This window comes from Fusarium flagelliforme (genome assembly GCF_020744385.1).
Source record: "Fusarium flagelliforme strain FIESC 12 MPI-CAGE-AA-0113 chromosome Unknown B0J16scaffold_1, whole genome shotgun sequence".
NCBI lineage: Eukaryota > Fungi > Ascomycota > Sordariomycetes > Hypocreales > Nectriaceae > Fusarium > Fusarium flagelliforme.
The window spans coordinates 4,686,270-4,713,328 of NW_025763503.1; the positions used below are offsets into that span (position 1 = coordinate 4,686,270).

At 49.1% G+C, this 27,059-nt stretch overlaps 13 protein-coding genes across 13 annotated transcripts; 5 read left to right on the forward strand and 8 right to left on the reverse strand.

Annotated features, from left to right (window-relative positions):
• The first annotated feature begins 49 nt into the window (after positions 1–49).
• Positions 50–1,843, forward strand: B0J16DRAFT_296992 (enolase C-terminal domain-like protein). The gene is made up of 2 exons (XM_046124449.1): positions 50–429; positions 480–1,843. The coding sequence occupies exons 1-2, from the start codon at positions 274–276 to the stop codon at positions 1,674–1,676; spliced, it is 1,353 nt and encodes a 450-aa protein (XP_045989459.1). The 5' UTR covers positions 50–273; the 3' UTR covers positions 1,677–1,843.
• Positions 1,801–3,039, reverse strand: B0J16DRAFT_359929 (Alpha/Beta hydrolase protein; the record flags this gene model as incomplete). Its single annotated transcript, XM_046129670.1, has 1 exon — positions 1,801–3,039. Exon 1 carries the CDS (start codon positions 2,665–2,667, stop codon positions 1,801–1,803), a length of 867 nt encoding a protein of 288 aa, XP_045989460.1. The 5' UTR covers positions 2,668–3,039.
• Positions 3,040–3,186: 147 nt separating this feature from the next.
• Positions 3,187–4,682, forward strand: B0J16DRAFT_28829 (GPI mannosyltransferase 2). Its single transcript, XM_046124169.1, has 2 exons — positions 3,187–4,122; positions 4,175–4,682. The coding sequence occupies exons 1-2, from the start codon at positions 3,245–3,247 to the stop codon at positions 4,569–4,571; spliced, it is 1,275 nt and encodes a 424-aa protein (XP_045989461.1). The 5' UTR covers positions 3,187–3,244; the 3' UTR covers positions 4,572–4,682.
• Positions 4,683–5,178: 496 nt separating this feature from the next.
• B0J16DRAFT_28824 (sterol-sensing domain of SREBP cleavage-activation-domain-containing protein) lies at positions 5,179–9,550 on the reverse strand. Its single transcript, XM_046124166.1, has 2 exons — positions 8,907–9,550; positions 5,179–8,858 (listed from the first exon to the last, which is right to left on the reverse strand). Exons 1-2 carry the CDS (start codon positions 9,168–9,170, stop codon positions 5,301–5,303), a joined length of 3,822 nt encoding a protein of 1,273 aa, XP_045989462.1. The 5' UTR covers positions 9,171–9,550; the 3' UTR covers positions 5,179–5,300.
• Positions 9,551–10,419: 869 nt separating this feature from the next.
• B0J16DRAFT_28847 (uncharacterized protein) lies at positions 10,420–12,399 on the forward strand. The gene is made up of 3 exons (XM_046124180.1): positions 10,420–10,567; positions 10,734–11,343; positions 11,394–12,399. The coding sequence occupies exons 1-3, from the start codon at positions 10,529–10,531 to the stop codon at positions 12,317–12,319; spliced, it is 1,575 nt and encodes a 524-aa protein (XP_045989463.1). The 5' UTR covers positions 10,420–10,528; the 3' UTR covers positions 12,320–12,399.
• A 397-nt stretch (positions 12,400–12,796) lies between these two features.
• B0J16DRAFT_28849 (uncharacterized protein) lies at positions 12,797–13,811 on the forward strand. The gene is made up of 2 exons (XM_046124182.1): positions 12,797–13,457; positions 13,508–13,811. The coding sequence occupies exons 1-2, from the start codon at positions 12,937–12,939 to the stop codon at positions 13,671–13,673; spliced, it is 687 nt and encodes a 228-aa protein (XP_045989464.1). The 5' UTR covers positions 12,797–12,936; the 3' UTR covers positions 13,674–13,811.
• Positions 13,812–13,949: 138 nt separating this feature from the next.
• B0J16DRAFT_352597 (peroxisomal biogenesis factor 11) lies at positions 13,950–14,879 on the reverse strand (the record flags this gene model as incomplete). Its single annotated transcript, XM_046129264.1, has 2 exons — positions 13,950–14,779; positions 14,837–14,879. The coding sequence occupies 2 exons, from the start codon at positions 14,877–14,879 to the stop codon at positions 13,950–13,952; spliced, it is 873 nt and encodes a 290-aa protein (XP_045989465.1).
• A 221-nt stretch (positions 14,880–15,100) lies between these two features.
• On the reverse strand, positions 15,101–16,978 carry B0J16DRAFT_329199 (uncharacterized protein). Its single transcript, XM_046126299.1, has 3 exons — positions 16,611–16,978; positions 15,546–16,533; positions 15,101–15,494 (listed from the first exon to the last, which is right to left on the reverse strand). Exons 1-3 carry the CDS (start codon positions 16,911–16,913, stop codon positions 15,325–15,327), a joined length of 1,461 nt encoding a protein of 486 aa, XP_045989466.1. The 5' UTR covers positions 16,914–16,978; the 3' UTR covers positions 15,101–15,324.
• Positions 16,979–17,388: 410 nt separating this feature from the next.
• B0J16DRAFT_378274 (trimeric LpxA-like protein) lies at positions 17,389–18,030 on the forward strand (the record flags this gene model as incomplete). The annotated part of the gene is made up of 2 exons (XM_046130912.1): positions 17,389–17,784; positions 17,842–18,030. The coding sequence occupies 2 exons, from the start codon at positions 17,389–17,391 to the stop codon at positions 18,028–18,030; spliced, it is 585 nt and encodes a 194-aa protein (XP_045989467.1).
• On the reverse strand, positions 18,029–19,311 carry B0J16DRAFT_28836 (uncharacterized protein). The gene has a single exon (XM_046124175.1). The coding sequence runs from the start codon at positions 19,110–19,112 to the stop codon at positions 18,234–18,236; it is 879 nt and encodes a 292-aa protein (XP_045989468.1). The 5' UTR covers positions 19,113–19,311; the 3' UTR covers positions 18,029–18,233.
• Positions 19,312–19,624: 313 nt separating this feature from the next.
• Positions 19,625–20,026, reverse strand: B0J16DRAFT_329203 (uncharacterized protein). Its single transcript, XM_046126300.1, has one exon. The coding sequence runs from the start codon at positions 19,931–19,933 to the stop codon at positions 19,673–19,675; it is 261 nt and encodes an 86-aa protein (XP_045989469.1). The 5' UTR covers positions 19,934–20,026; the 3' UTR covers positions 19,625–19,672.
• Positions 20,027–20,047: 21 nt separating this feature from the next.
• B0J16DRAFT_329205 (uncharacterized protein) lies at positions 20,048–23,169 on the reverse strand. Its single transcript, XM_046126301.1, has 2 exons — positions 21,127–23,169; positions 20,048–21,072 (listed from the first exon to the last, which is right to left on the reverse strand). The coding sequence occupies exons 1-2, from the start codon at positions 22,880–22,882 to the stop codon at positions 20,381–20,383; spliced, it is 2,448 nt and encodes an 815-aa protein (XP_045989470.1). The 5' UTR covers positions 22,883–23,169; the 3' UTR covers positions 20,048–20,380.
• Positions 23,170–24,007: 838 nt separating this feature from the next.
• On the reverse strand, positions 24,008–26,535 carry B0J16DRAFT_329209 (iron-containing alcohol dehydrogenase-domain containing protein). Its single transcript, XM_046126302.1, has 4 exons — positions 26,065–26,535; positions 25,591–25,982; positions 24,900–25,537; positions 24,008–24,843 (listed from the first exon to the last, which is right to left on the reverse strand). Exons 1-4 carry the CDS (start codon positions 26,092–26,094, stop codon positions 24,416–24,418), a joined length of 1,488 nt encoding a protein of 495 aa, XP_045989471.1. The 5' UTR covers positions 26,095–26,535; the 3' UTR covers positions 24,008–24,415.
• Between the last annotated feature and the right edge of the window lie 524 nt (positions 26,536–27,059).

The following is a 27,059-nucleotide window of genomic DNA, read 5'->3' on the forward strand; positions in this document are numbered from 1 at the left end:
AGAGAAAAGGGTATAAATGTAGACAAGTCCAGCTTTGTTTTGATTTTAGCCTCAATTGAATTTATTCTGTTTCCTACGACTCTTCTCTACACTGACCTCAAGTGATAATCATCTCATCATAACTCCTCTTGTATTAAACCTCCTCCGACTACTACCTCGTTTTCCCCTCCCCCGCGTTCGGAGCGACTTCCTTCCCCGCCTCTACTCGACTCTCATGTTTCACTGAGTTTCTCGTCAATTGAACCAAAAATATACATATAATATACCGCAATCATGGGTGAAATCACAATCACAGGCTGGAAGACTCGCGATGTTCGCTTTCCTACCTCCCTCGACGGAACTGGTTCCGATGCTATGAACGCTGCTGGAAACTACTCCTCTGCCTACTGCATTCTCCAGACCGACTCTGACTACACTGGTCATGGAATGGTAAGTCACTCAGTAGCTTTGTAATATACGAATAATGGCTAACTCTCTAGACCTTCACCATCGGCCGTGGAAACGATATCGTCTGCGCTGCCATCAACCACGTCGCCGAGCGTCTCAAGGGAAGAACCCTCTCCTCCCTCGTCGCAAACTGGGGTCAAACATGGCGCCATCTCGTCAACGACTCCCAACTCCGCTGGATCGGTCCCGAAAAGGGCGTCATCCACCTCGCCCTCGGCGCCGTCGTCAACGCCGTCTGGGATCTCTGGGCTAAGACCCTCAACAAGCCCGTCTGGCGCATCGTCGCCGACATGAGCCCTGAGGAGTTCGTCAGCTGCATCGACTTCCGCTACATCACCGATGCTATTACCCCCGAGGAGGCTATCGCTATGCTCAAGGAGCAGGAGCCTACCAAGGGCAAGCGTCTTGAAGAGGCTCTTAACAACCGCGCTGTGCCAGCTTACACGACCAGTGCGGGATGGTTGGGTTATGGCGAGGATAAGATGAAGAGCTTGCTGCAGGAGACTCTTAATGCCGGGTACCGACACTTCAAGGTCAAGGTTGGTGGTGATATCGCGCGTGATCGTCATCGATTGAGCATTGCTCGTGAGGTTATTGGCTACGACAAGGGCAATGTGCTCATGACAGATGCCAACCAGGTCTGGTCTGTCCCTGAGGCCATCGAGTACATGAAGCAACTAGCCGACTTCAAGCCCTGGTTCATCGAGGAACCTACATCACCCGACGATATCCTCGGCCACAAGGCTGTCCGCGACGCCCTCAAGCCCTACGGCATTGGCGTCGCCACCGGAGAAATGTGCCAGAACCGAGTCATCTTCAAGCAGCTCCTCCAAACCGGCGCTATCGATGTGTGCCAAATCGACGCCTGCCGCATGGGTGGTGTCAATGAAGTTCTCGCCGTCCTCCTCATGGCCAAGAAGTTCGGCGTGCCAATCGTTCCTCACTCCGGTGGTGTTGGTCTTCCCGAGTACACCCAGCACCTGAGCACAATCGACTACGTCGTTGTCTCCGGTAAGCTGTCCGTCCTCGAGTACGTGGACCACCTGCACGAGCACTTCTTCCACCCCTCTGTTATCAAGGATGGATACTACACTACCCCCACGGAGGCTGGTTACAGTGTTGAGATGAAGCCCGAGAGCATGGACCGATTTAGCTACCCTGGTGAGCAGGGTGTGAGTTGGTGGACATCGGATGAGGCTAAGGTTATTCTCGATGGTGAGAAGATCTAGAGTGGTTTGAAAAGTAATAAGATGCATAGCTAAAATACCTTGGGAAGAAATGAATTTATGATACATTTACAACATAGAACGTCATTATGAGTGTGAAGTTGATAATGCCAGCCATGACAATGTTTTATATTCCCACTTGTTGAGTTATGAACTTTGATATATCTCCCAACTCTTCAGGGCAGTACCAATGTGCCATGTCAGGATATGTTTTTAACTCAACCTCTATTCCCATACGCTCCAAACAGTTAGCTGCCTGTTGACCATGACAAAACTCGACATCTTTGTCTTTTTGACCATGTCCCATAAACACCGGTGTTTTTATGAAAGGAAAGGACTTTGCTGGTGGTTCAGAGTCAAGCTCTGCTTCTTCCCGAAGCTCATCGATGGCTTTTTGCAGTGGCGTTCTAATGTCCTCCTCCGTCTCAAACATCCCATCATCAGAGGTATCCCCATCTTCGTTCTCAACCATTAAAGTCTCAGCCAGAGGCATGAATCCACTCATGATAACCACAGCACCTAAACTCTGTCCCTGCCAAAGCAACCAACTCACCAACGCCATAGCACCGCCCTGACTGAAGCCCATAAGTACGACTCTTCCCGCGTCACCGTCCAACATTTCGATTTCATCTTTGAGTATTTTATGGATATGTTCCACGCTAGGACGCATATCACCACGTGCTTCAGGTTCCCAGTCACCTGTGCCTTCGTACCATTGATGAATCAGTGAGCGACGGTACTTGGTCGCCCGAGCGAGAGGAGCTGTTGGAAAGACAAAACGAGCGTGTGGAAGCGATTGCTGGAAGGATACCGATGAATTCGAGAAAAGAGATGCCAGGAGTGGGGGATGAAATTTCTCAGCGTTAAAACCACGGCCATGGAGAACGATGATAGTGAGTTTGTGAGGGGCAGACAGTGGAGGAGTGGTTATAAGAGGAGGAAATTCCCCTGGTTTGAGGCGAGAGACAGATGTTTTATCTCCCCTTGCCTCCATCTCTGTTCAATTATGGCAACGAACGTTCTCGAGTAAACGTGTAAGTGGGCAATGATAGCCGGTATAACAGTACAAATTGTATTAGGGTAGGACCGAATTCCAGTTTTGAGATTGCCTGGCCGTGTAATAATTCCTAAGAGTTGGGAAATATTGAATAAAATACGCAATTGTGTCAAACAATGTTTGAGTCTCCAATAATATGATCCTGGTCGCGAGGTAAGATAGATGTAGGAAGAAACTGTTTCACGATAGTCGGACAGATCTTTGAAGTAGTGCTAGAAGAATGAGATGATCCGGTTATGTACTTTTAGCTCAGCTCAAATGAGATATAACCAAAATCATTGAAAGTGATGGAATCAAGCCATAGTCATGAAACTTTTCCTAATTATCGTATAGATCATTCTATTATCAGTTTGTCTTCAATCGCTGGTTTAATAACCCTCCACTGTATTGAGCCAACATCGCCAACATCACTGGATCCCAGCGACCGTGTCCCTATATTCTGCCCCACGCCCTTCACTCAACCTCACTCACATCACCTCATCAAACCTCACATACTCACTCATTCACCCCCAAAATGAGTCTCCCAGACTATAAAACCAATCCTATTCTCTCCCTGACAACTGCATTCACCGCCTGGAAATCCCTCCTTCTCGCCATCGCCCTCGGCGCGTCCATAGGCCCAGACTACGACACTTCAACATCCCTTTTCTTCGACATTGTCCACATCAAACCAACGTCCCTCGCTACTCGTCTTACAAGATGGGACGCGCTATACTTCATGCACGATGCGACAAAAGGCAAGGTTTATGAGCAGGAGTGGGCTTTTGGAATTGGCATGCCTGCTGCTGTGCGTAGTATCTGTGAGATACTAGGTCTTCAGACCTGGGAATCTCTTGTCGCTATTGGGATTTCGCATGTTTCGCATCTCATTGCTGTATTGGCACTTTATCAACTTACTATCGTGCTGTGCAATGATCGGAAGCTTGCGTATTTGGCTGCTGCTGTGCATATCCTTTCTCCAGCTGGATTGTTTATATCAGCGCCGTATGCAGAGAGCCCGTTTGCATGCTTGTCCTTCATTGGCAATCTTCTCTATGCAATCAGCCTCAAAAACAGTCCTGATTCACTAAAGCGTAACCTGGCGGTTGTTGGAGCAGGGCTATCTTATGGAGTTTCCTGCACGCTTCGAAGCAATGGGCTTTTTGGGGGTGTTTTGTTTGCTGTGGAAGCTGTCAAGTGCTTCTTAGCACTTTTCAACGGATTCACTTTTTCCAAAGTCTTTAGACTTATTTCCCCTGTTATTGGAGGTCTTCTGGTAGCTGTTGGATTTGTCGCACCACAAGTCCTGGCTTGGATGAGATATTGCAACGGTGAAGATATCGACGGAGAGCAAAGGCCCTGGTGCGGACACCGTATCCCAAGTATCTACACATTCGTCCAGGAGGAATACTGGTATGTTTCCCTCCACATCCCATACAAACACAGCAACGACTAACATGAATAGGGACGTTGGCTTCCTCAAATACTGGACACCCAACCAAATTCCTCTTTTCCTCCTCGCAGCACCCATGCTCACAATCCTCATTAAGTCAGGAACAGAGCTCGTGCGCGAACCATCTCGGGGCCTCAGAACCATGACAGTGGGCACAGATGAACAATGTAGACTACTGGTGCGAACCCTCGCTGCATTGCAAACGCTACTTGCCATCTTGGCTATCACCAATTATCACGTCCAAATCATCAGCCGCTTGTCATCCGGATACCCCGTCTGGTATTGGTGGGTAGCATCATGCCTCGTGGACAAGCAGAGGCAGAGCTTGGGCTACGGAGTGGTTGTGTTTATTACCATGTATGCGATGATTCAAGGCGGGCTCTTTGCATCCTTCTTGCCGCCTGCCTAGTTACACATGTATGTAAAGTTATGCGGGTTTTCAATTTTTGAGGAAGCGATGAGAAATTCCTATTGTCGCGCTCTATGCACACACCAAAGGTATCAGCATCTAGAATAGAAGCATCATCCCAAACGCTTGTATTATTATTGTATAAGAAATCCAAATGCAATCGCTGAAGAGTTCGTTACCATCTACACCGAACCAACATTACAAACGCCATCAACACCCAAATGAAATGCGCCACGTCTATTATTCTTCATCACTCCGTTGACAATCTTCAAACAGCGGTAACGCCCTCCCTGTGCTCCCACTTCGAATTGGCACCCTCGTGCGCAGCTTCCAGCTTGCCAATGCACGCCAGGCCTCGCGACTGGGACCAGGTCTTAGCCCAAATAGGCGCGACCATAGTTGTTGTTCCTCTTCGATATCGTCTATTTGAAAAATGGGGGAGTTGTGTAACGGACTTGACGATTCTTTGCAGTTCTCAGTCGTAAAATCTTCATCGTGACTGCATAATGCCACAGTGGAAGCCTCAGTGTACCAACTATCAGATTGCTCCTCTTCGAAAACGGGCTGGGAGAAAATAGAGGGATGTGACGAACTTCCTGTGGATCCTTCGTTGTTCACTTCAGTTTCTGTTCTGAGTAGTGTTGTATCATCGGTGCTGGAACTCTTAGAGGCCGGAGCAGGCTGTGAGACGTTGGGCCGCAGAAAGAGGTTAAAGAGGTTGCGGTAAGACTAAAACTCATCCTCCGAGTCACTGTTGTCGTTAATTCTAATGGCCCGCCATCTCCTATCAGTCAGGTCTTGGGCAGCGGTTCCTTCGCTTTCCGGGTCAACATAGCCTTGGCCTCCAGCAATGCTCAGAGCAACAGGCAGGAAGACAAGTGCGTGGAGGGCGGCGAAGATGACAAGAGATAGCCAAACTCGGAAGTAGTAGATCTCAAAAATCTTGGAACGCGTGAAGGCGAGCACAGAAACGCCCAAAAGCTTGGTGACTGTGATACCGGAGAACACCGATCCGCCGACGTTAACAAGGGCAGTCCAAGCTCGAGCATCACGACCACGGAAGGCATTGCTATTGCCCTCCATTACTGTGCGCGACGGATACATGAAAGCCCGTGCAATGTGCGCGCAGAACTCCACCGAGATACCGACGCAGATGATGAGGTTGACAAGGGAAACAGCGTTCAGAGATACATTGAACAAAGCCATGCTGCCCATAATGTCTACAACGCTCATCACTACCGTGACAGATACCACAAGCGCCGTGAGTAGTGAGCCCAGCAATACAGAAGCAACAACGAAGATTATACCAACAGCAGCACACAGCAAACCGGCTGTCAATGGCACGATACTGAGATATTGATCAAAGAAGATGTAGAAGACGCTGTACGGGAATACCTCTGCACCAGTCCTTTCGGTGATATCAGAGGCGATACGACGAGCAGCAGAGTAGGCAGCGATGAAGTCTTCCTGGCTTCTCAGCGGAGTATGCATTGTTCTGAAGTGGGTCGATTTGACACGAGTTTCATCCGAGTTCAGGACAACAGCTTGACCATACGCAGCTTGGCCGGCCAGAGGGCACTCTTCGCCAGTAGGGCTTGAGAGGAACTTCTTGAGGTAGTGGATGAATTCCTCGTCTTCAGGCATTCCGTACAAGGTAGTGTTCCAGGCTGGCTTGCGGTCAGCAAAGCAGGTCTTGCCGTGTTCCTTGCAGCAGTCTTCGAAGATGGGGTTCAGCCAGAGGAAGTAGTCATCAATCCAACTCGCTGCTGGTGAAGCAATGTAAGAAACGTCAGGTCTCTGTCGCTCGAGCTCCAGTGTGTTTGGGAGCGAGAGATCTTGGCAAGTAGTGAATCTCGAGCATATCTCCTGTTGTGCCTTGCGCTTGGAAGCGTCGACTTCACGTGTGACAAAGTATACGGGGGGTCCGGTCTCCAAGTATCCGTATAGATCATTGAAGAAAGGAATCAAATAAGAGCCATCAGGTATAGCAACGCGCTGGTCAAGGCCAAGTTGAATCTTAGGCAAGAGTGCCAAACCTCCTGCAAACATCCCGAGGAAGATTGTGACAACAGCAAGCTTGACCTTCTTTCCGAGAAGGCGTGGGGCATATGTGTTCTTGATGAAAACCTGTAGCAAGCTCTCCTCGGCCATATCTGATCCGCGGCTTCCCCCCTGAACGAAACCATTAGTGCCGTTGAGGTGGACTCTCGCCTTAGTGATCTGCCACCATGGCCATAGTTCACAACGATGGTCTTCGACTCGCATCTGGTTAAGTGAGAGGAGTGAGACAAACATTGTCATCTGAAGCACTGCGTTAACCAGGACGGCACCGGCGGCATAAGCAGCAAAGTTTCTGACTGCCGGCATACCAACAGCTGTGCCGAGAGCAAAAGCCACAGTTTCCGTTAGAGCAGAGAAGAGGATAGAGGGTCCCATACGACCAAGCGCCCTAGCCACTCTTTCTTCAACCATCTGGTCGGGGAAGCTAACGTTGACTCTCTCAAGCTCGTGAACAATCAAGAAAATATTGTCCACACCAACAGCGAGGACAATGAAGGGAATGACTTCCATAATGATAAGCGTAGCCTTCAGACCAACCCATGAGAAGAAACCAATTGAAGCGGCGATGGACATGAGAACAATAACGATACCGGCCAAGCCAAGCGTAACCTTTGACTCTACTAAAAGCACGGCGGGATTGCGGAAGATATGCTTGAGCGGTGTACCAAGAGCCATACAGGCATAAACAAACATGACAATGTAGCTGATGACAATGATCTTGGCGTCTGTGTTTGTCGATTTGTTGAGTTCTTGCTCTAGACTGATCTCGGTATTGAAGGACAGTCGAAGGCCACGTTCTTTGGCTTCTTCCTGAACCTCGAGCAGCCGATCGCGAAGAGCAGTTTCCCAATCCACAGCCCTGGCGATAGCATCGGTTCCTTCTTGGGCATTGTTGACAACCCAGGTCACAGTAATGGCATGGGCATCCACCACGTCATCATCATAACCACCAAAGATCATGTTGGGTTCAATAGGCTGTCCAAAGTCCGGGCGGCAGTCGACAGGACTCTTTGCGCAGGCACGAAGATCGTCCTTCCAGAACTCGGGGTCCAGCCCACCCTTGGAGTGCCAGTATGCTGAAACAGACTGCACCACACAAGCATCGTTGGAAGGCTTGAAGCACAGATCCTGGAAGTACTTGCCGTAGACAGGGCTTTCAATCTTCTTGACACTCTCTTCAACCTCGATCCACCATTTCAGTGTATCATAGCTGAGGACAGGCCCGGGTCCAGATGGGTTGGTATCATTCGCAAGGAAGATCTTCTCGGCGCGGTAAAAGGGTCCAAAGTTCTCGTCAAAATAGGCTTTTTCTTGTGCAGCAGCAGAAGATGGGCTCACCCAAAGACGAGCAGGCTCCCTTTCGAGGTCGAAGCGGAACAGTCCAATACTAAGGATTGCAACAAAGAGTAGACTGAGGCTAATACACCACCCGGGGAAGCGAGCTGCGACGTGACCAAGTTGGTAAAAAGCTTTGTCACATCGGTCGTTGACCCAGTATCTTTTAGTTGGGCGCTCACGCATCGCCTCTGTATCAACCGGGCCACCTTCGTCTTCATCGTCGCTATGAGAAGATTCGTGGAGTAGTCTTGTCCTCTCGACACGATGCTGCGAGTATTTTTGATAGGCAATATGCCCAACAACGGCCAAGATCAAGGTAGATAACAGGACACCGTAAACGAATATGGAAGCAAATGAGAGACAGGGTAAAAGTCCTACTTTGCAAGACTTGGAATCCTTCACATCCGGGAGCGTCGGGCATACCTCAGGACAATCGACACAAACGCAACGGTAATCGGGGTCCTCGTCATTGCACTTCTTCGGCTTCATGTCCACAGGATGCAGCTCGGGGTCACTGTACTTTGTCGGGAAATTGATTTGGAAGGGTGAGCCGGCAAAGGGTTTCTTGTCTCCAAGAAACTTGAGCATTTCGGTATAGTTCTTCGCGCCGCCACCAATAAGATCCATGGCTTTCGAGTTTGCGCCGCCAAACTTGACTTCCTTGCAACTGTCGTAGAAGCCAGAGCCATATTTCTCAGATACAAGCTGGTCGAGCTCCGTTACGAGCCTCTTGCCATTCTTGGGGACAGAATCGGTTACATTGATAAAGGTAGACTGGTCAGGAGAGCAGGTGAATGTGCAGAAAAGGTTGAAGAAGTTGTCCTTGCACGCAGGACATGAGCCAATGAGTGTGTTTGGAGTACCGAGCTCGGACTTGAGTGATTTGACCTACGATTGTTAGTATGGTGGTCGTCACGACGCTTGAGATATGCTCACCTGGTCAAGTGTACAGCAGACAGGCCCAGTCCTCCATTTCTCGCCACAAAGGTCGACGAGCTCATTGCGAAGCTCTTCATCGGGATCCTTGGCCAAACCATTGTCGACACATGGAAGTTCTTTGCCGAAAAAGCCCTGCTTGCCACAATGGTCACGGAAAGCGCATCGTCCGGCCTCGTGTTTCGGTGTATATTGCTCAGCGAAACCTAGCCCAGCGAAAAGCACAACTGCAGCTCCGAGCTGCGATGCGATGCCTTGATGCATCTCGGGGTAATGGGGCCGCACGCAGCGGTGGATAGATACGGAGTCGTTTGTCGCGATTTGTGAATAGTGCCGACTTTGACGTACGATGCGACGATAAGTGTATGACGATAACTAAGATGCTGGGAAAACAATCATAATAGATTGTGCGAATATGAAGGACGAAAAAGAGAGAATCGTTCCTGCAAATGGTGGGGAAACTCAAAGACGCGTCGGCTAAGAAGGCGCAACCGTTACAGTTACAAGAGACTCAGGCAGAAACTGAGGTTGGTATGGACGGCGATGTCGTAGCTCGGTGACGGGTACGAAAGCTTGAATCCGATGGCGGGTTAGTCGACCTTTAGCGGGTGCTTCAGAGGTCACGATTGACCTGCGTCATTGGGTCCTGCTGTCAAGACGTTGTTATGATTGGCCGGCATCCTGAGCTTTAGTGCTCATGCGCTCTAGAAGCCGGGGTTGAAGCCGGGGTCAAGCTCGAGCGTTCGTATGTACTGCAGTCCATGAATCATTCCAGCTCGCCCCAGAAACGGATCGCATTTACCCTAGACACACGCATGAATTCACATGTTTGACAGTCGTGTCAGGTCTTGAAGATGAGCTGGCAAAGTGATGTTCTATGTATATCATAGCTTAGGTAAGAGATCACATAATTTGATCACCTTACGCCAGCTTAGACTTCCATTTAGGCAATTTTATTGTGATGTCCGAAGCCGCAGAGGACAATTCGTTGTAAGCCTAGGTCATATCTTATCGGACAGCCTAAAGTTGATTGATATCAACAAAACTCAAGATCAGGATGAACCAACACCAAGAAAATCCATTCGCTAGCCAGAGTTTCGTACAGAACAAACATAATCTATACGGTTGGAACACGTATCTATCATATTGAATCCGCCTTGAATTGGTTGTCTTTCATGCTGAATTAAGCTTCTTCGCTGCGCCTTTTTGATACTAGTACGTCGTTGTGAGACATACATTCGTAAAATGTTAATATCTGCCGGAGAAAAAGGTTTCTGAGAGGATATGCTCAATGAATACAAAATACTCGAAGTGAAGCATCTTATTGTGACTCTATCACAATGTGCAAGACGCTGTCTACGGCACGTGATACTTTTCAGCGTCTCGCGCCAACTCCACCCCTAGTTGAGAGCCTGAAAAAACACCATGACTCTCTTCGATGCGTCATTCGGAGTCCATATTTCCTAACGTCATTATACTAAGAAAAGAGCGGCGGGAACTTTGATAATTAGCGACTCTTCTTTTTTGGTTTTTTGGCCTCTCCCTATGTCAAAGTATATCATGCTCTTTTCTGGAACGAGACACATCAACCCTCACTGTATTGCCCCTCCCCGAAAAACAACATGCCCAACGAGTCAGAAGAACTTGTCCAAAAGCTGGTGGTAGGTGCCTCATCGCTGCGATGGCTTATATATGTATATATGTGATATCGGTTGATACCTAGTTGTGGCTTAAAAAGCATCAAATGAACGATATTTAGATATGGATATCTACAAATCATCGTGCCACCAACAGAGCTAGAGACTATGCTGACGCCTGAGATCGTAGGAAAAATTCCGCTCACTTTTGGACGAAGCCCTCGTAGTGGCTATCGCTAGTGATCACGACCTTAAAAATGCTTCAGAATTTAAGTCAGCACAGGCTGTGCTAGAGGGCCTCGCTCAAGATGTCACGACCGAAGAAGCAAGTGGGTTCAATCCAAGCGGAATATCCAATACGCCAGATGATGTGAATGAAGATGCGAACACAATCGAGACAAGCAGCCAGCAGGCTTCTACCAGTGATCAGACATCAACATCCACCAACACCTCATATTCCATCCCGCGACTCACTACTTTCGACGATGACAGCGAAGAGATTAAGATTCTTCTCCTTCAAGGAATGTTCAGTGAGCTCAAGGAGTACGAAATCAAGCAGGCCCTAAAGAGAGCGAATGGAGACGTTCAGACTGCGCTCGACGAGCTACTCAACGTTCAGTACCTCAAATCAACTGACCAGGAGAAAAAGGGAATCGATGCTTTCTTCGACCCTGAAGGAGATGTTACAAAGAAGAAAAGAAAGAACCGGAAGAAGGGCAAGAAATCTCCTGGGGACGCAACTCCGTCTTCCAGCAGCGGGACTGCTTCTCCATCTCCAGATGATTTGAAGTCAATGAAGCGTATGTTTGTAGTCAATCATGTATATGAGAAAGCTAACTGTTGGGTATAGAGCAAGATGAGATCGCCTATCTAGCGGATAGACTTGATCTACCATTCGATTTTGTCTCAAAGATTTACCATAACAAACGTTGCGCCAGCGGCGCCACAGCAGTTCAGATTCTGGAGCAATACATAGAACTGGGCATTGAAACCCAAGATGCAGAACTGAAAAAGTACGCCAAGGAACTTACTCAGAAGTATCCGAATGTTCCAGAGAGTTTTATGTCGACAATCGTCCAGGTCACGGGCTCTGTCTCTCAAGAGCCTGACGATATCGCAGCGCTTGTAAGCAAGCATTTCGTTAAGAACCCGTGGACTCAAAAGCTCGACGTTAGTTATCAACTTACGCCACTTCCGGAAGACGATATGGAAGGATTTGAGACAGTTACGCGCGGAAATAAATCTAGACTAGCCAGACCTGTTTCAGCAGGCACGGGCATTCTTCCCCTTGGACCGTCAGCGTACGCGCAAGCTGCTGAGAGAGCGGGCCAATACAATCGAGCCAAGCGGGAAGCAGCGGCTTCAGCAGCATCGTTGAATAGACGTGGTGCTTCCAATCCACTGTACCGGCAGGCTGCAGGTTACTACTCAGAGCGAGCGAGGGAACAATCGCGGTATGAGATGCATGCTACGTCGACAGCCGCAGATCTGCTTGTCAACAAACAAAGCACATCACGTTCCATCGACTTACACGGCGTATATGTGCAGGATGGTGTAAGAATTGCTCGCCAGCGTGTGCAGGCTTGGTGGAATGGTCTGGGGGAGTTTCGGACTGATAAGGCCCGTCAACAGCCATTTACTGTTATCACTGGACTCGGCCGCCATAGTGCTGGCGGAGTATCGCACCTGAGACAAGCTGTAGCTGCAGCTTTGCTCCAAGACGGATGGAAAATGCAGGTCGAGACGGGGCGATTTGTCGTTACCGGTAGGCGATAAGCGCCAAGAAAGCCTTACAGGGTCGAATCAGCCTCAGCACCGCCGTGTAAGCGAGCAATCTTTTCCTCAATCATAGAAATCTGGGCAGGATCCCCAGCGACGACTCAATCGATAAGATCGGCGTTTGTGACAAAATTTCGTTGAATTACACGGTCATATTTACTTAATATTATCTCGATGTTGTTGGTCGTCTTGTTTTGACAGGATGTTCTGACCTGACCGAATAAAAGAAAAGCTTACGCACTCTGATCCACCAAACGAACCCGAAACAGACATGGCAGACGTTCTGACGAATAGACGACCTGCAGTAGTGCAACCATCGCTATGGAAACTCATGCCATGGGGGTTGAGGCTGTGCTATCCGTAGGCACGTACGAAACATGTTGGTCCCCTGCTCTCAACCTATAATTATTGTTCGAAGGATTCGGCTCTTTCCTATAAGGGAAAGTCTTCAAGTCGCTCGGATAAGCATATCCCCTGGAATCCGCCATGTTGACGTCCTGCTATTGTATAAGTACCCAGCTGTCTGGCATAGAAACACCATGATGCCCCATCACGACTGGGAAAACTGACCTTCAAAACGAAAAACAACTGATCCATAAATCGACGTTCGGACCATGGCTGCCAAGACCCCATCTTCTCAGGCTACCTACCAGCCTCTTCCTAGAGAGGATCCTTCTGCTGCTTTGCTCGAGCCCTCTGAGAGAGCCAACAGTGATGATGGAAAATCGCCTGTTTTTAGGCTCAACTTCTCATTCATCTTGTTGCTGCGCTTGTTGGTAGCCCCCCTCCTCATCACCGACATCGCGTTCATCTGCGACCCCTACCACTCTCGTCCCTCAGCCGGTGTGTTTGCTGCTGGAGGTATCCTGATGGCCATTTGGCATGGATCTCGCGTCTTCAAGAGCTGCCTCTCCGGTGGAAATGGCAACAACTTCAATATCAAGATCGGAAGTCTGTTCTGCATGTGCGGTACAACATCGACCTCTAGAGCCGTCTCTTCTAGGACGTGGTCATATCTCGTCAGCCTTGTCGACTTTTCCTTCGCTCTCTACTTCATCGGCCCCTCTGTTACAGCTCTTGCATACGGCAACTTCAGAAGAAGTGCGGTTGTGGGAGGGTTGAGCATCACTGTGGTGTAAGTAATTATGGATCTCGTTTTGGGCTACATGCTGACATTATATTCAGGATTATGCAGTCGATTATTGCTTTCCTCAACTTGTTCAGCGTGTTCCGTAAGATGAACATTGCTATCTACAAGGGCGAGGAGGAGCAGGACCGCCTCTACTCGATTCCCGAGCTCTTCCGTGATGAGGCATCCGAGCCCCGCGATTCGATGTCTTCTGAGGTTTAAGCATCCAAATCAAGGAGGAACATAGAGAGGATAAGGACTCGCTACTATTCCCCCGCCTGCTTCATTTGAGGGTAATATCTACCACGATAGAGTAAGAGCGGAGCTGCTTTGGATACAAGGTATCATTATGCTTGTAAGGACTTCACTAGCCTTGGAAAATGAATATAGTGCAGTATGTATGTAATCGGCGGTCATATGGCACCCCGAAATAGCTGTTTGAGATAACAAATATGGGATACGAATTTAGGACAACCCTGCTGCCTCCCATGATTTTCTTTACTGCTTCTTCATCTGAAGCTCCCATCCAACCTTATCCCATACAGCCGAGCCCGTAGTGAGGGTAGTGAAGAACATGACCGAAGCGACCGTACCGGGGTAGACATTGACCCAGCCAAGAGTAGAGGCAGGAAGAAGCAGATCAAGGACATCAGAAACAAGGCCACGGAGAAGCACGTAGCCTTCGCTGCTGAGCTTCTGCATATAAGCACCTCGTTCAGCCTTACGCTTAGCGACAATGTCCTTCAGACGCTTGCGCTCCTTGTCGAGTTCCTCCTTTGAGCTCTTCTCAGAGAGCGTAGATGGAGCCTCCTTTTCGGCAGTGACAAGCTCGGCCGTGTCCTCGGTAGAGGCGGTGCTCACGCTCTCCTTGGTGACGGCGGCGGGTGGGCTAAACAGAAGACGGAACAGTCTGATAACAGAGACCATGATAGAGGTGTAAAGTCCAGCGAACCAGAACAGCTGACCCTGATATTCGATTTCGGCGAACTTCTCAACACTGAAGATACGTAGGTTCTCAATGCCGCAGAGATCAAGGAGGGTCATGGTCTCCATCATGCCAAACATGCCGAAGCACGTCTTGCTAACAATGTCGAGCCAGCCATCAAGACCTTTGTTGCCTTGAGCGACGAAGGCATTCCATCCTGCCCGGAAACTGTCCAAGAAGCGGAAGAAGCGAATGAAGCGCCGCGAGACGTTGATCTGACCGCCCAATACGCCGAGGGGTACTGGAGAAGAGACCTTGTTCTCGACAAGAGCGAAGAGCGCTGGATACCAGACAAGGAGAGCGCAGATAGCTTGAAAGCCACGAAGAATTCGCTCGATACCAACTAGAGAATAATTAGTGGTGTATTCAGGGGTGATCTTTTGAGAGATATATCCATTACCGAGATCAGTGCCGAAGCTGATGAAGTGCTCTGTGCTCACCATCTTGGCTGATAAGCTGATGAAGAACAGCAGTTGAAGGAAGAAATAGAGAAAGAGAAAAGACTCTTGACTGCCTATTTATATCTACAATGCAAGCAAACAAATCTCAATTTATTGACCCCAGATGGTTAGATAGTGTTGAATAGGCGGTGTTGGCATGGGTCCAGTAGCGTATTATTAGTGGATCGCTACGGCTTTCTCATGTTTGTTCCAACAGAGAGCAATTCACATCAAGGCAAGTCAAACAATCAAGCAAAGTCACAAAGTCAAACAACGCTACAAGCAGGTTCAAAGAGTTTGTTTAACCAACTCAGACTCCCATTGAACAATAAGTAAATATAACACAAGGCATCTACCTAATAGTCGTAGTTATGCACAAGTAACGATGTAATACACATCAATCTTCATCCCTTCTTCCTATATATCCCTTTGCTACCTTATTCACCAATTATTGACCAGGAGAAACGAGCTTTCCTTGGGCCTTGGCGTTGTGGTTCCATCCACCAGCAAGAGCCTCACCACCGTTCTCACGAGAGAACTGCTGGATACGAGCCTCAAGCTCAGGTCGGAAGTGTCGGATAAGACCCTGAATAGGCCAGGCGAAAGCCTCACCCAGAGCTGGAAAGATTGTCAGTACAAAGTCATATTAGATGTTGGGGGGAAACATACCGCAAATAGTGTGACCCTCAACCTGCTTGGTGAGCTCCTGGAGCATGTCAATCTCACGCTCACGGGCCTGACCATTCTCGAATCGCTTCATCATCTGCTCTGTCCACTTGCTTCCCTCTCGGCAAGGTGTGCACTGGCCGCAACTCTCGTGGCGGTAGAAGTGGCTGAGACGGCTGATAGCTCGGACAATATCGGTGCTCTTATCCATGACGATAACAGCGGCCGTTCCGAGACCAGACTGGCTATCCTTAAGGGCATCGAAGTCCATAAGCTGGTCATCACAGACGTGCTTAGGGAGAACGGGAGTGGAAGAACCACCAGGGATGACAGCCAAAAGGTTGTCCCATCCACCTCGAACACCACCACAGTGCTTGTCAATCAGCTCACGCATGGGAATGGACATCTCCTCCTCAACTGTGCAGGGGTTGTTGACATGGCCAGAGATACAGAAGAGCTTGGTACCCTGGTTGCGCTCACGACCGAAACCAGCGAACCAGCTTCCTCCTCGTCGGCAGATAGTAGGGGCAACAGCAACAGTCTCGACGTTGGTAACAGTTGAAGGGCATCCGAAAAGACCGACGGCAGCAGGGAACGGAGGCTTGAGACGAGGCTTTCCAGGCTTGCCCTCGAGGGACTCGATAAGAGAAGTCTCCTCACCGCAAACGTAGGCACCGGCACCTCGGTGCAGGTAAACGTCGAAGTCGTATCCAGAGTCACAGGCGTTCTTTCCGATCAGACCGGCGGCGTAGGCCTCGTTGATGGCTCGCTGAAGAACAGCAGCCTCCTCGACGAATTCACCACGGATATAAATGTAGGCGGCGGTCGCGTTCATGGCTCGGCCAGAAACAAGACATCCTTCGATGAGCTTGTGTGGGTCCTTTCGCATAATCTCACGGTCCTTGCAGGTTCCGGGCTCACCCTCATCGGCGTTGATGACGAGGTAACGGGGCTTGTTGTCCTTGTCCCAGTCCTTGAAGTTCATGAAAGACTGCAGAGCGTTGGGTTAGAGACAATTGATGCTGGTTCGGCCTCTTGGCCCGTCAAACCAAAGTGGAAGAAACCTACCCATTTGAGACCCGAGGGGAAACCAGCACCACCTCGTCCTCGAAGACCGGAGGCCTTGACCTCGCTGATAATCCAATCGTGACCCTTGAGGAGAATCTCCTTCGTCTTGTGCCAGTCACCCATCTTCCTGGCGCTCTTGAGGTCGACGGGGTATCGGTTGTAGAGGTTCTGGAAAATGCGATCTTGGTCTCGCAGACCTCCGTATGTTCGCTTCGGGGCACCGTCCTGGACAGTAGCCAGACCCCTCACGGCGGTCCGTGAGAGGCCGACGGCCTTCTTGGGCGCCGTTCTCGTGGACAGCATTGTGCTCGATCGTTGTCGGGTGGCGGTTTGGAGATGGTTGAACGTCAGGATGCGGCACTTCAAGTTTCCCGGGCGAGATCCATTTCGTGACGGGTGGTTTGTGAATAGCGGGCTCGTGATTCGCCAATGCACTACCCGATTATCTAATCACACCCGTTAGCCAGGACTCGAATCTCCACGTAAAAAGCCACTCTAAACAAGTCCTTTTTATCAATTCTGTTAAGCGCATCTCTAGCCTTCGCCCCCGTTTTGCCTCTCCGAGATTCACAGAGTCATAGATCCTTGCAAATCTTGTATAACGTAATCATCCAAAGGTCGCTTGCTATTCGACGTTATCGATCAGCGGTATCGCAACACCAACTGCGCTATCGTGAGTTTACCATACAAGCTTCACTTCGGTATTTTGTACCGTTCTGAAAGCAGAGTCGCTTCGGAACAAAAAAAAACTGCGATGATAACTTGAGACGCCTCCAACATGTCTAGCAAAAGAAAGTCGATTCTTCCTGCTGTCGATCGCAGCGGTCCTAGACCACCGGTTGCCTTCTCCTCGTCCCTCATAATCTCCAACGATGCGATCCTCCAAGGCACACACTCGATTACTATGCAGACAGAGACAGTTATCCATCCTCTGTCGAAATTCGAGTCAAACTATGGATCTATCTTGATTGGGCGCCGTTGCCTCGTTTATGAACGAGCGCATCTGGGAGCTCGTCCTGCAGACCTCGATACTGCGAAGCCAGGCACCATATCGCTAGGGGACTATGTCACAATAGAGGCTGGCTCAACCATTGAAGCTGGCCCGACAGAGATAGGTGAGGGTACCGTCGTTCACTCTGGAACGACCATAGGAAGCGGAGCTAAAATTGGCAAGGTAAATATAAATATACCTCCCTGTAAGCCTCTTGATTAAGTGCTAACAAGTTACAAGAACTGCACTATCACACAAATGTCCAAGATTGCCCCTGGTACTATATTGCCGGATAATACAGTGGTGTTCTCGAATGGAACAAGACGAATCGATCGACGTGGGCTTTCCGAACAGAGGAAGCTCGCTTTAGTTAAGCAACTCGCAATTTTGCGAAAATTGATACCCAGTAACGCGGACAAATTTAAATAGAGATACCCGACATATAGTCAACGTTGGCTTTGAAATTCACACTTTGTTGATTAGCTTGTTGCTATTCTCCCTCCTAGTCTAAGATGGCATAACTGACATTGACTTCGTCGCTCATGCTCCCAACAACCAAGTTCTGATGCTCCGAGGGTATATATCATTATAAAAAATACAAAGAAGAAGATAAAATACTGAAAGTGACCCCTTTATCTTCTTCTGCGGTCTCTTTGGAACAGCGTCAACCCTGTAATCACCGTCATGATAGCCCATCGCTCTCCTAAAAGACCCGTCAAGCCCGTCCCCATGAACTGGTAATGTGCAACCTTTGTCAGACTTCTCCCGCTACCCATAGCCCAGGCTGCTACAACCTCATTCCCGAAACTGTCTCTAAAACCACCAGGCACAAAAGGCATATTGCCTCCTCCTGGAGGACCTTGGGCCAAACGAACCAGTTTCCAACCATGATAGTAGCCACCCAGACTCGCTACGGCCTGGCCACTAGAACGCCTCCATTCGAATGTTTCTCGAGGCCCGTTTCCGTTTGGTCCGACTTCAATAGAAAAGGTAAAGGCTGGGCTGAGACCGCTAGAGCCTGCTGGATCGACCCGTTCACGAGCCAATGGAGCTCCTGAGCCTGGTATCGGAGGGAGTTCAACATCAAAGGAAAGGCTCATAAACATAAAATTTGCCGAGGCAAGTGGTTGATATGATTCGTCTGGACCAGAGTGTAAGATAATTGGTGGTGCGTCTGAAAAACCAGTATGCATTGAATATAGGTAGAGAGGTTGTTGCTGATGCTCAGCAAGGATGAAAGAGGCATTAGGCCAACCTGCAGAGTAGAGATTGAATGAAGGTGGAAACTGTCGTGGGATAGCAGGCGGTTGACTAGGTTCAGCGGCTGAAGGGGGAGGTCGTGGTGATGCCTGTGGGTTTGGTGATGTTGGTGGAGGTTGTGACGATGCCTCTGCCTTTGGTGGAGGAGGCCTTTGCTGTTGATGCTCGCTTTGGCTCTCATCATATGAAGGCGGAGGCTCATCCGGCACGGAAGAGTCATGCGACAGACCTATTCTGTTTAAGAAGCCCATGGTATATGTATCTTGTTGAGTGCAACTTGTAAGTGACGATGCCTAGGTTGTGTAATTTATAGCAAGCGACGTCTCTGTATCACCATGTACGACAAGGTCAGCAAATCACGAAAGGAGATTGGATCGTATCGTGAGTGAGTCTTGTATTGCAGAAACTATTTCGCACTGGAAGTGGTGGTGACTGGGTTTCTATATCAAGAGATTAGGTTAATGCCGAGAGCAGTGACATCAGTCGTAAGCTGGTCCAAGAAGCTGATAGAATGTGGCTGTGAGCTCTAACTTGAGGCTGTGAGCTGTTTATTAAGGCTGTGCTGTTGGAGAAGGTTTATGCAGGAGATGCATACGAGAAGTTATGCAGATGGACATGGGGACGTTCGGCCGAGAGAACAAGCCACCGTTTTAAACGCTGTTGACCGCCGCCGCATCATAGTGCATTGCCGGTAACCGACGGTATGTGGGCAAAATCAAAATAGGAATCTTTTGGACCTCCGGTCGATATGAGCCAAGAAAAGCCCACATAGAGTCCTGGACCATGCGAATCCCCGAATCAGGAGTTCAGGTCAGAGTGAGGCCCTTGACACGTCGTCTTCCAAGAAGCCTAGGATACCTGGACCTGGAATGGAATGACATCCTATCGTGATGCTACTGTCCAGCTGCGCTACATCGTGCAGCAATCGAATATGCACAGCGGTCCAGCTATTCCGGGGAACTCGGCATTCAGAACAGAACACGCGTTTACCGTATCCACCCCCGGTCGATGAAAATGAAACCAAGGCTAATACTACAGCTATGATGTCGATGCTTCTGACAAACAATGGCATGTCCAAGCCAGTGGAAAAAGCACGTGCTAACAACGCATGATGATGGCAGTTGGGGTATTGCCTGCATCAGGTTATGGTAATTGTGATGATAGGAGTCAACATCACGATCACTACTAACTTTCCAGCAAGGCTTGTAATTCCATGAATAGAAATATCAGTCATTCATTCATTCTATAATAGTTCAAACCCATTTTGATGCTAAAACAAGCCATAAACCAATATCTAATGTATACATGATAACCATGCCACCATTCAAAACCAAGACAAGAAGCCACCAGCCAAGCCAAGCCAACCAACACCGAATCCGTATTTTATCGCTTTAGATTAACAATGCAAATCGTTGTATATGCTGTGTAAATACAAGTAACTTTTTAAGATGAATTTCTGAAATGACAAAAAACAAATATGCTGATGCCTCGCTGAACATGAGTTGTACATAAAAAAAGACTAGAAACTGAAAAGAGCACTGCGGCGCTTGCCCAGAGGGTAGATGAGCAGTGAACTCATGAAGAGACCAACGGCAATACCGATGGCAATCTGAATCATGGAGGCAGCGACACTGAACACCAGGCTGTCTGGGTTCGAGCCCGCCGTAAACTGCACGGAAGATGTTCCTTCAACCTCACCAGTTGCGTTGGTAAGGGAGTTGGCAACCTTCAAACCGCTGAGCAGTCCTCCAGTGGATGCAAGACTTCCTGGCACTTGGCAGAATACAGCGGGGATAAGAATCGCAGCTGCAACACCGTGTCGGAGTCGAGAGTAGAGGTTGGCAAGAAGACCGACAGCAAAAGCACCGAGGGTGCTGGAAATCTGAGGGCTGGAAATGAACTTCTGGGCTGACCAGTAGTTCACCATGTATCCGGCGAAAGAGACAACGACCATGACAGGCATCTGGCGCCATTTGGCTTGGTAGATGATACACAGGCTGACGACGAAGGGAGGAACGAAGATGAAGGCGTAGTAAGGGTTCATAGCATCGGTACAGGTTGTCGTGTTGGATGGGGCCGAGTTGAACAATCCGTAAAGAGCGGCACCCACGGTGATACCGAAACCGAGGAGAAGGGAGTAGATGACGGCGTATACGATTCGAATCGAGCCAGGGACGATAGCGCGGGATTGGAGTTCGAGAGCAGAGCACACTAGTCGTATGTTAGATTTCGTCTTTCAATAGATAGATCCAGTGGTTGACTTACAAACCATGTAACCGGGCAGCAACATGACGATGCCACCCTGTGCCAGTGCACCAAAGCAGAAGATTTCCTCGCCATCCTTTTTGATACTACCAAACGTTCTGGCCAGGAAACTAACAAGAATGGTGGAAGACACTTCGAAGACGTTGCTGTAGAGAGCAGAGTTGGGTGCCACAATAAGCTGCAGCACTCCAATAAGACAACCAAAAGCGAAGATGAGGGGAAGATCAATCAGACGAGCGCCAAAAGAGAAGGGAGCAGCGGTAGCACTCATGAGTCCAAACATGACAACTCTGAGCCACTTGTGGAACTTGTCCTTGCGCTTCATCAGATTCTCGAGCTTCTCAGTCGCTTCCTCAACGCCACAGACGTCGTGCATGACTTCCTTGTAGATGAGATGGACATCCTTGAGTTTACCAAGATCAATGCCCTGTCCAGTACGGACAATTCTGACTTCAGTCGTGTGGGTTGACTTGTCGTCGAAAGAGATGATCATGCATCCTGGTAGGTAGAGGAACTGGCCATCAATCTCGAGAACTCGGGCTGTCATGCTAAGATACTCCTCCAATCTATGGGTGGGAGCTCCGAATAGCATCAGAGCACGGCATAGTCTGATGATGTAATCCTGTCGGGCCAGAGTCTCGGCAATGTGAACAGTGATGCGTGCTTCCTGTTGCTGCCACAACCCGCTGAGTCGGTTCGCACTTTGAGTTCGTCGGTTGGCTGGTCGCTGTGGTTTCTTTCCATTCTTCTTCGCCTTGTCCTTGTCTCCACCTGCTGCATCAGTGGGATTGGCAAGTCGCGAAGAAGCCTCGATAAGGTTTGCGAGTGTATCCTGTGATTTGTTTGCCTCGTACCACTTTCGTCTGGGCGTAGAGGCTCCAGATGGCGTGCCCTGAACAGTAGGAGTGCCATCACTGATGACAGAGGAAGTAGACGCGGCTCGGTGGTGTGTGCCCTTGAAAGATGGCTCCGGAGGCTTGTAAAGCTTCAGAAGCTGTGACAGGACGCTTCCACGGTACTGTTCAGGTGCAGGCACATCGTATAGAACTCCATCAAAGTTTCCGTCGTTTAGTTCGGTCAAAGTTCGCTCTTCATGCTGTTTTCCCTTTCCCTTGCCTTCCTTGTCTTCAGGCGAGTCTTGGCCACTGCTGGCGCTGGGTCCGAAACGCTGGGTGTGTGCTCGGACAAGCTTGAACGCCTCATCTTTCAAGCCATGCCCCTCCTTATCCTCGGAGGGGAGCTTGTGGAAACCATCCTTGCTGGTGCCTGCTTCGGTGAGATCCTGGAGGGGAATGCTGAATGGGCTGTCATAGCCTGGTGTTCCGGCAGCGCTGGACTCCAGTGAGTCTCGATCTATAGCAGATGAATCGTTGTGAATGTTGTCAGCCATGATACGAGCACGTTCTCGTGCAGCGACCATGGCCTCTTTTGATTCAGGATCCGAATCATCCTCGGCATCTTTGGCATCTGAGAGAGTCTTGACAGCTTCCGCAGAGGGTCCACGCAAGAGTGAAGGTCTGGGTCTGGTAACGCCTGGGGCTTGAGGAGTAGAAGGAGGATTGGCGGATGTTGGTGGAGGATTAGCAGCAGCATTGCTGTTAAACCTCACGCGTGCCCTGTCCTTCTTGAGAGCAGCAGCAGCGGTCTGGGGGCTGGGCGGGTTTCCCGATCCATTGCCAGCAACTGTTGGCTTGGGTGGTTCAGGACCGACCTCGAGGTCGGGATCGTCCTTGATATCCCTTGAAGAGCCTTCCATTTGAAATTTTGAGTTTGAAGCTGCAGTAGTGTGTATATCGCAGGATCAGGGTGCTGTCAGGGTCTCAACCGACGATAGTTTTAGTATGGTAAACGAGCGTGTGTTGGAGGAGAAAAGATGGGACTATGATTCAAGAGAACAGGGTTTAACTGGAGATGCTCGAGAGATTCGTGGGGAAAGGATGAGTGAAGGGGACAGGATTTACGTTATTATAACAAGAATCTGGTCAAAGGGACTCTTATGGATCCATCATGGAGAAGTTTAGTAGTTATGGTGGGAAATACTGCGATAGTGCGACTATACTTTGACTAAGACCGGGACCTGACCATGTCCGGCAAAAGCAGCGATCATCTCGGCTCGTACAATCCTCAAGATACCTACCAATTGGCCCCGTGACGTAGGATGTGGAGGCACAAGGAGGGAGCATTCGAGCCTAGAAGTCTTGGACTTTCTTGGGAAGCTCATTGCGAAACCGCTTCTCAAGTTTTTGTTATGTAACTTGAAGACGTCGTGGCCACCGGAAGGCGCTCCGACCGGCAGTCCGGGGTTGACCGGCCCACTCGGCGGAAAACACTAATCAGACTCATGACTCTGAGCGGTTCTATTTTGGAGGGAGAGGGCATGTTTGTTAACAAAATAAGGAGTTATGAACTCCATTATACAGGGGCAATCGATAGTCTAGACTTTGGTCCCGATGCCCAAACTGGAGCCTCATCGTTCGCCAATTCTACACTATCAAGGTTGGTGTTTCCTTGACGAATCTCGTCTCCTCGCCTCCAAAAGCTTCGGTCAAAAGCTTCCAACAGTAGTTCGAGAAATTGTTTAAGAGAAATTGTTAAGGGACTAGCGTCCAGCCGTAGCCGTCCCTCTCGGCAAACCAATGCAAGATTCGTCTTGTTTTTACCTGATTGAGTAATCTTTTAGTGGATCTGTACCTGCAGGGACTTTTCAAGATTCACCCAATGACGCCTGTTACCGAGAATAGTTTTTACAGGGAGGCTGGGCTGTGTTGCGTTACGGCGGACGAGAAAGGAAATATGGCTTCTAAACGGTCAGTCGCTTGCATCCGAAACGTTAGAGGTTGCACAAATCCAGCATAGCATTCCCTTGCACAGCATAAAAAGGGTTACTGTTACTCTAGTGCGGATACTCTATCTAGTAGCGTATACAATAGTTTCAGACTGGCCTGCGCTTGGAAATAAGATTTATATTATATCCAAGCTCAACATCCAATATCAATGCCTCCACTACATCAATTAACTCGAAAACTACCCGATGATTCCCATCCATGCTCCCTTTCATGGTTCCTTCATGGTTCCCGTTCATGATTTTCATCCATCTTGTCGATCGATACATCCGGACGTTCCACGCAATCCCATGTGGACTCGATTCGTCACGATCTAAGTCACCATATATGTAGATCAAGTACATCAAAATGTTATATAAAGTGGTACGACATCCCTTCGATGCATCGATCGGCAACGCGCAATCGCATTGTCCGCATGAACACTTCTCCTATTATCTATCAGAGTATCAATGTGTCATGGCATTCTCAAACAGCTTTCGTAACTGGTCCTTCTCCGCTTCCAGCTCTGTCGACAACCCTGGTGCTAGCATCAACACACGTGCCTGAGGAATGGTACCTTCGACAAGGGCCTCAATGTGTTCCGTGCCAAAACCCAATTCTTTCAGACCCTTGGGCTGGTCACCCAAATCTGCAAGAAATTTGGTTATGGCTTCCGCGAGAACTTCACCAGCGCTCTCCCGCTTCACGTTGCTGATATCAACGCCAAAGGCCTCAGCGGCCGCCAAGTGACGATCCGGGTTGGAAGCCGCTGTGAACCGAAACACTGCTGGAGCGGAGACGGCTACAGAGACACCGTGTGGAATCAGGGGCGAAGCGACCTCGTAGCCATCGTGACTGTAGCCCGGGTTCTGGCCTGAAATGGGGTACGACATGCCTGGGTTCAAATTAGTTTCAAGCAGGGGCAAAAAAGAAAACAAATCATGTACTAACCATGACAGAGGTGAACTCCGGCATTACCGAACCCAACACCGGCCAGCGTAGAAGCCAGAAGCATCTTGGATTGGGCCTCAAGGTCATCAGGATTCTTCACCGAGCGGGGGAGGTACTTGATGGTATCGCGAAGCGCATGGAATGAGAAGACATCGGAAATGGGGTTCGCGCCCTGGTATGCTGGACGCAGGATGGGGTTTGTCGGTCTAGGTGTTCTCTCGTTGTATGGAATGGCGGTCCAAGACTCAAGCGAGTGGCACAGAACATCGAGACCCGAAGCGGCCTTGACAGCAGCTGGCATAGTCCTGGTGTTGAGGGGGTCGCAAATACCAAGCGTGGGCTTGAGGTTTCGGTGAGCGACTCCAGTCTTTGCTCGCTTAGATACAAGGTCAAAGATGGCTGTTCCCGTTGTCTCACTACCTGTGCCGGCAGTTGTAGGGACGGCAATAAGTGGTGTGAGCTTCTTGTCAACGGGTCGGCCCTTTCCAAGAGGAGCATTGACAAAGTCGAGGAAGTCAGCGTCAGGATACGCTGAGTAGAGGTTCATGAGTTTGGCAGTGTCCATAACCGAACCACCACCAACGGCGAGGAAAGCATCTGGTGCATAAGGACGGACCCAGGCGATAGCTTCCTTGATACTGTTGTACTGTAAGCGGACTGACTTGGGATTCGTTTGTGAAGTCCAACTTACGAGCTATCCTTTGGCTCAACTCGAACCTTGGAGTACACCTCAAAGGGGATACCCTCCCGAGTGAGGGCCTCGCGAACTTGTCTCATGGCATCTAGCTTGTTGACGTTCTCATCGGTAACAACACAGACTCGCTGTGCCCCCATGTTCTTCAAGTCCATGCCTACCTCCTGCGTCACTCCAGGGCCGAACCTGATGGATGAAGCAGCCATCTCAAAGGCATACTCCTTCTGGCCCGGGTGCGTAGTTGGCGTAGCATACTTGCGCTGGTGAGCATGCTTTGAAGGGGTAAAGGTTGGTGGCGATTGATGATATCCTGGGTTTGAGTGACAAGGACATGAAGGCGGATGCGTATACTGAATAGTGCGTAGCAGGCTGGTAGCTCGCTTAGCAGCCTAGAGTGAGGTGTAAGTTATCTTAAAGTGAAGCTATTTACATGGCATCAAGCACTCGCCACTGCCCTGGGTTTTCACATACATTAGGAACGACTCTCACAGAGGGGACCATCTTGTCGTTGAGGTTCGGTATAAGTGCAGAGATATAGACACAACGACCAGGGTTTTAAGGATTCACTCAGCTCTTCTGATGAGGCGGTTACAACGGCTTGGACGGGAAGTATAGCTTATTTGTATGCACAACCTCGGCTCTTGGAGGACCAACCCCCGATTGCGGGGTGAACCCAAGCCGATCCGGGGGTGCAATGATGCGGATTGATTCGTGAGGGGAAAGCGGATCTTGATCTCCTAGAAGGAAGCTGGATTGAGAAATTACCTAATTGGGAATTATACTGACGTCGTGTTGGAAAAAGTGTACTGCTACACCAAAACATCATTGTTAAGCTACTATTACAGCATCTGGACTTTTCGGTTGTCGGTTATTTGATGACTGTGCATCAATTGCAGGTCCTATGCACACGGATCAATGGAGGTTACTCCCAATTGACGGTCTGATTCTATAGGTTAGGTTTGTAAACGATCGAAAGGCACATTATTGTTGATGCTAGACTCAATACCAGTAATAAACTCACTTTTACAATTGGCTTTACTACGTCGTTGAAAATGGCTGAGCTATTAAGTTGTGGTTTAGAATGAAGGAATGCGATAAACACTGTATCAGTAATGTCTTTTAATGGATTAAGTTTATCGAAAGATTTTCAGTCGCTTGTAATTGATACCAACCTACCTGCAAGAACTGAAAGACAACAAATTCCTTGCTATTAGTTTATCTGTAGGTAGGTCGCCAGGTATTCTTGATGGTTGGAAGACCATATCACTTACACGGCTCAAATGTTATATAGATTGGCCCAACTATAGAAAAGTATTTTTTATTTAGGTATTTATCACCGTCTGTCATCGTTGAAAGTTGAGAGTCGTAAAAACTAGAATATCGCCGGAGCTCGCTAGGATTTCTCTGCAAGATGTTTTCAATCAATGGTTTTTAACGCCATCAATACTGAAGCATTTATCTATTAC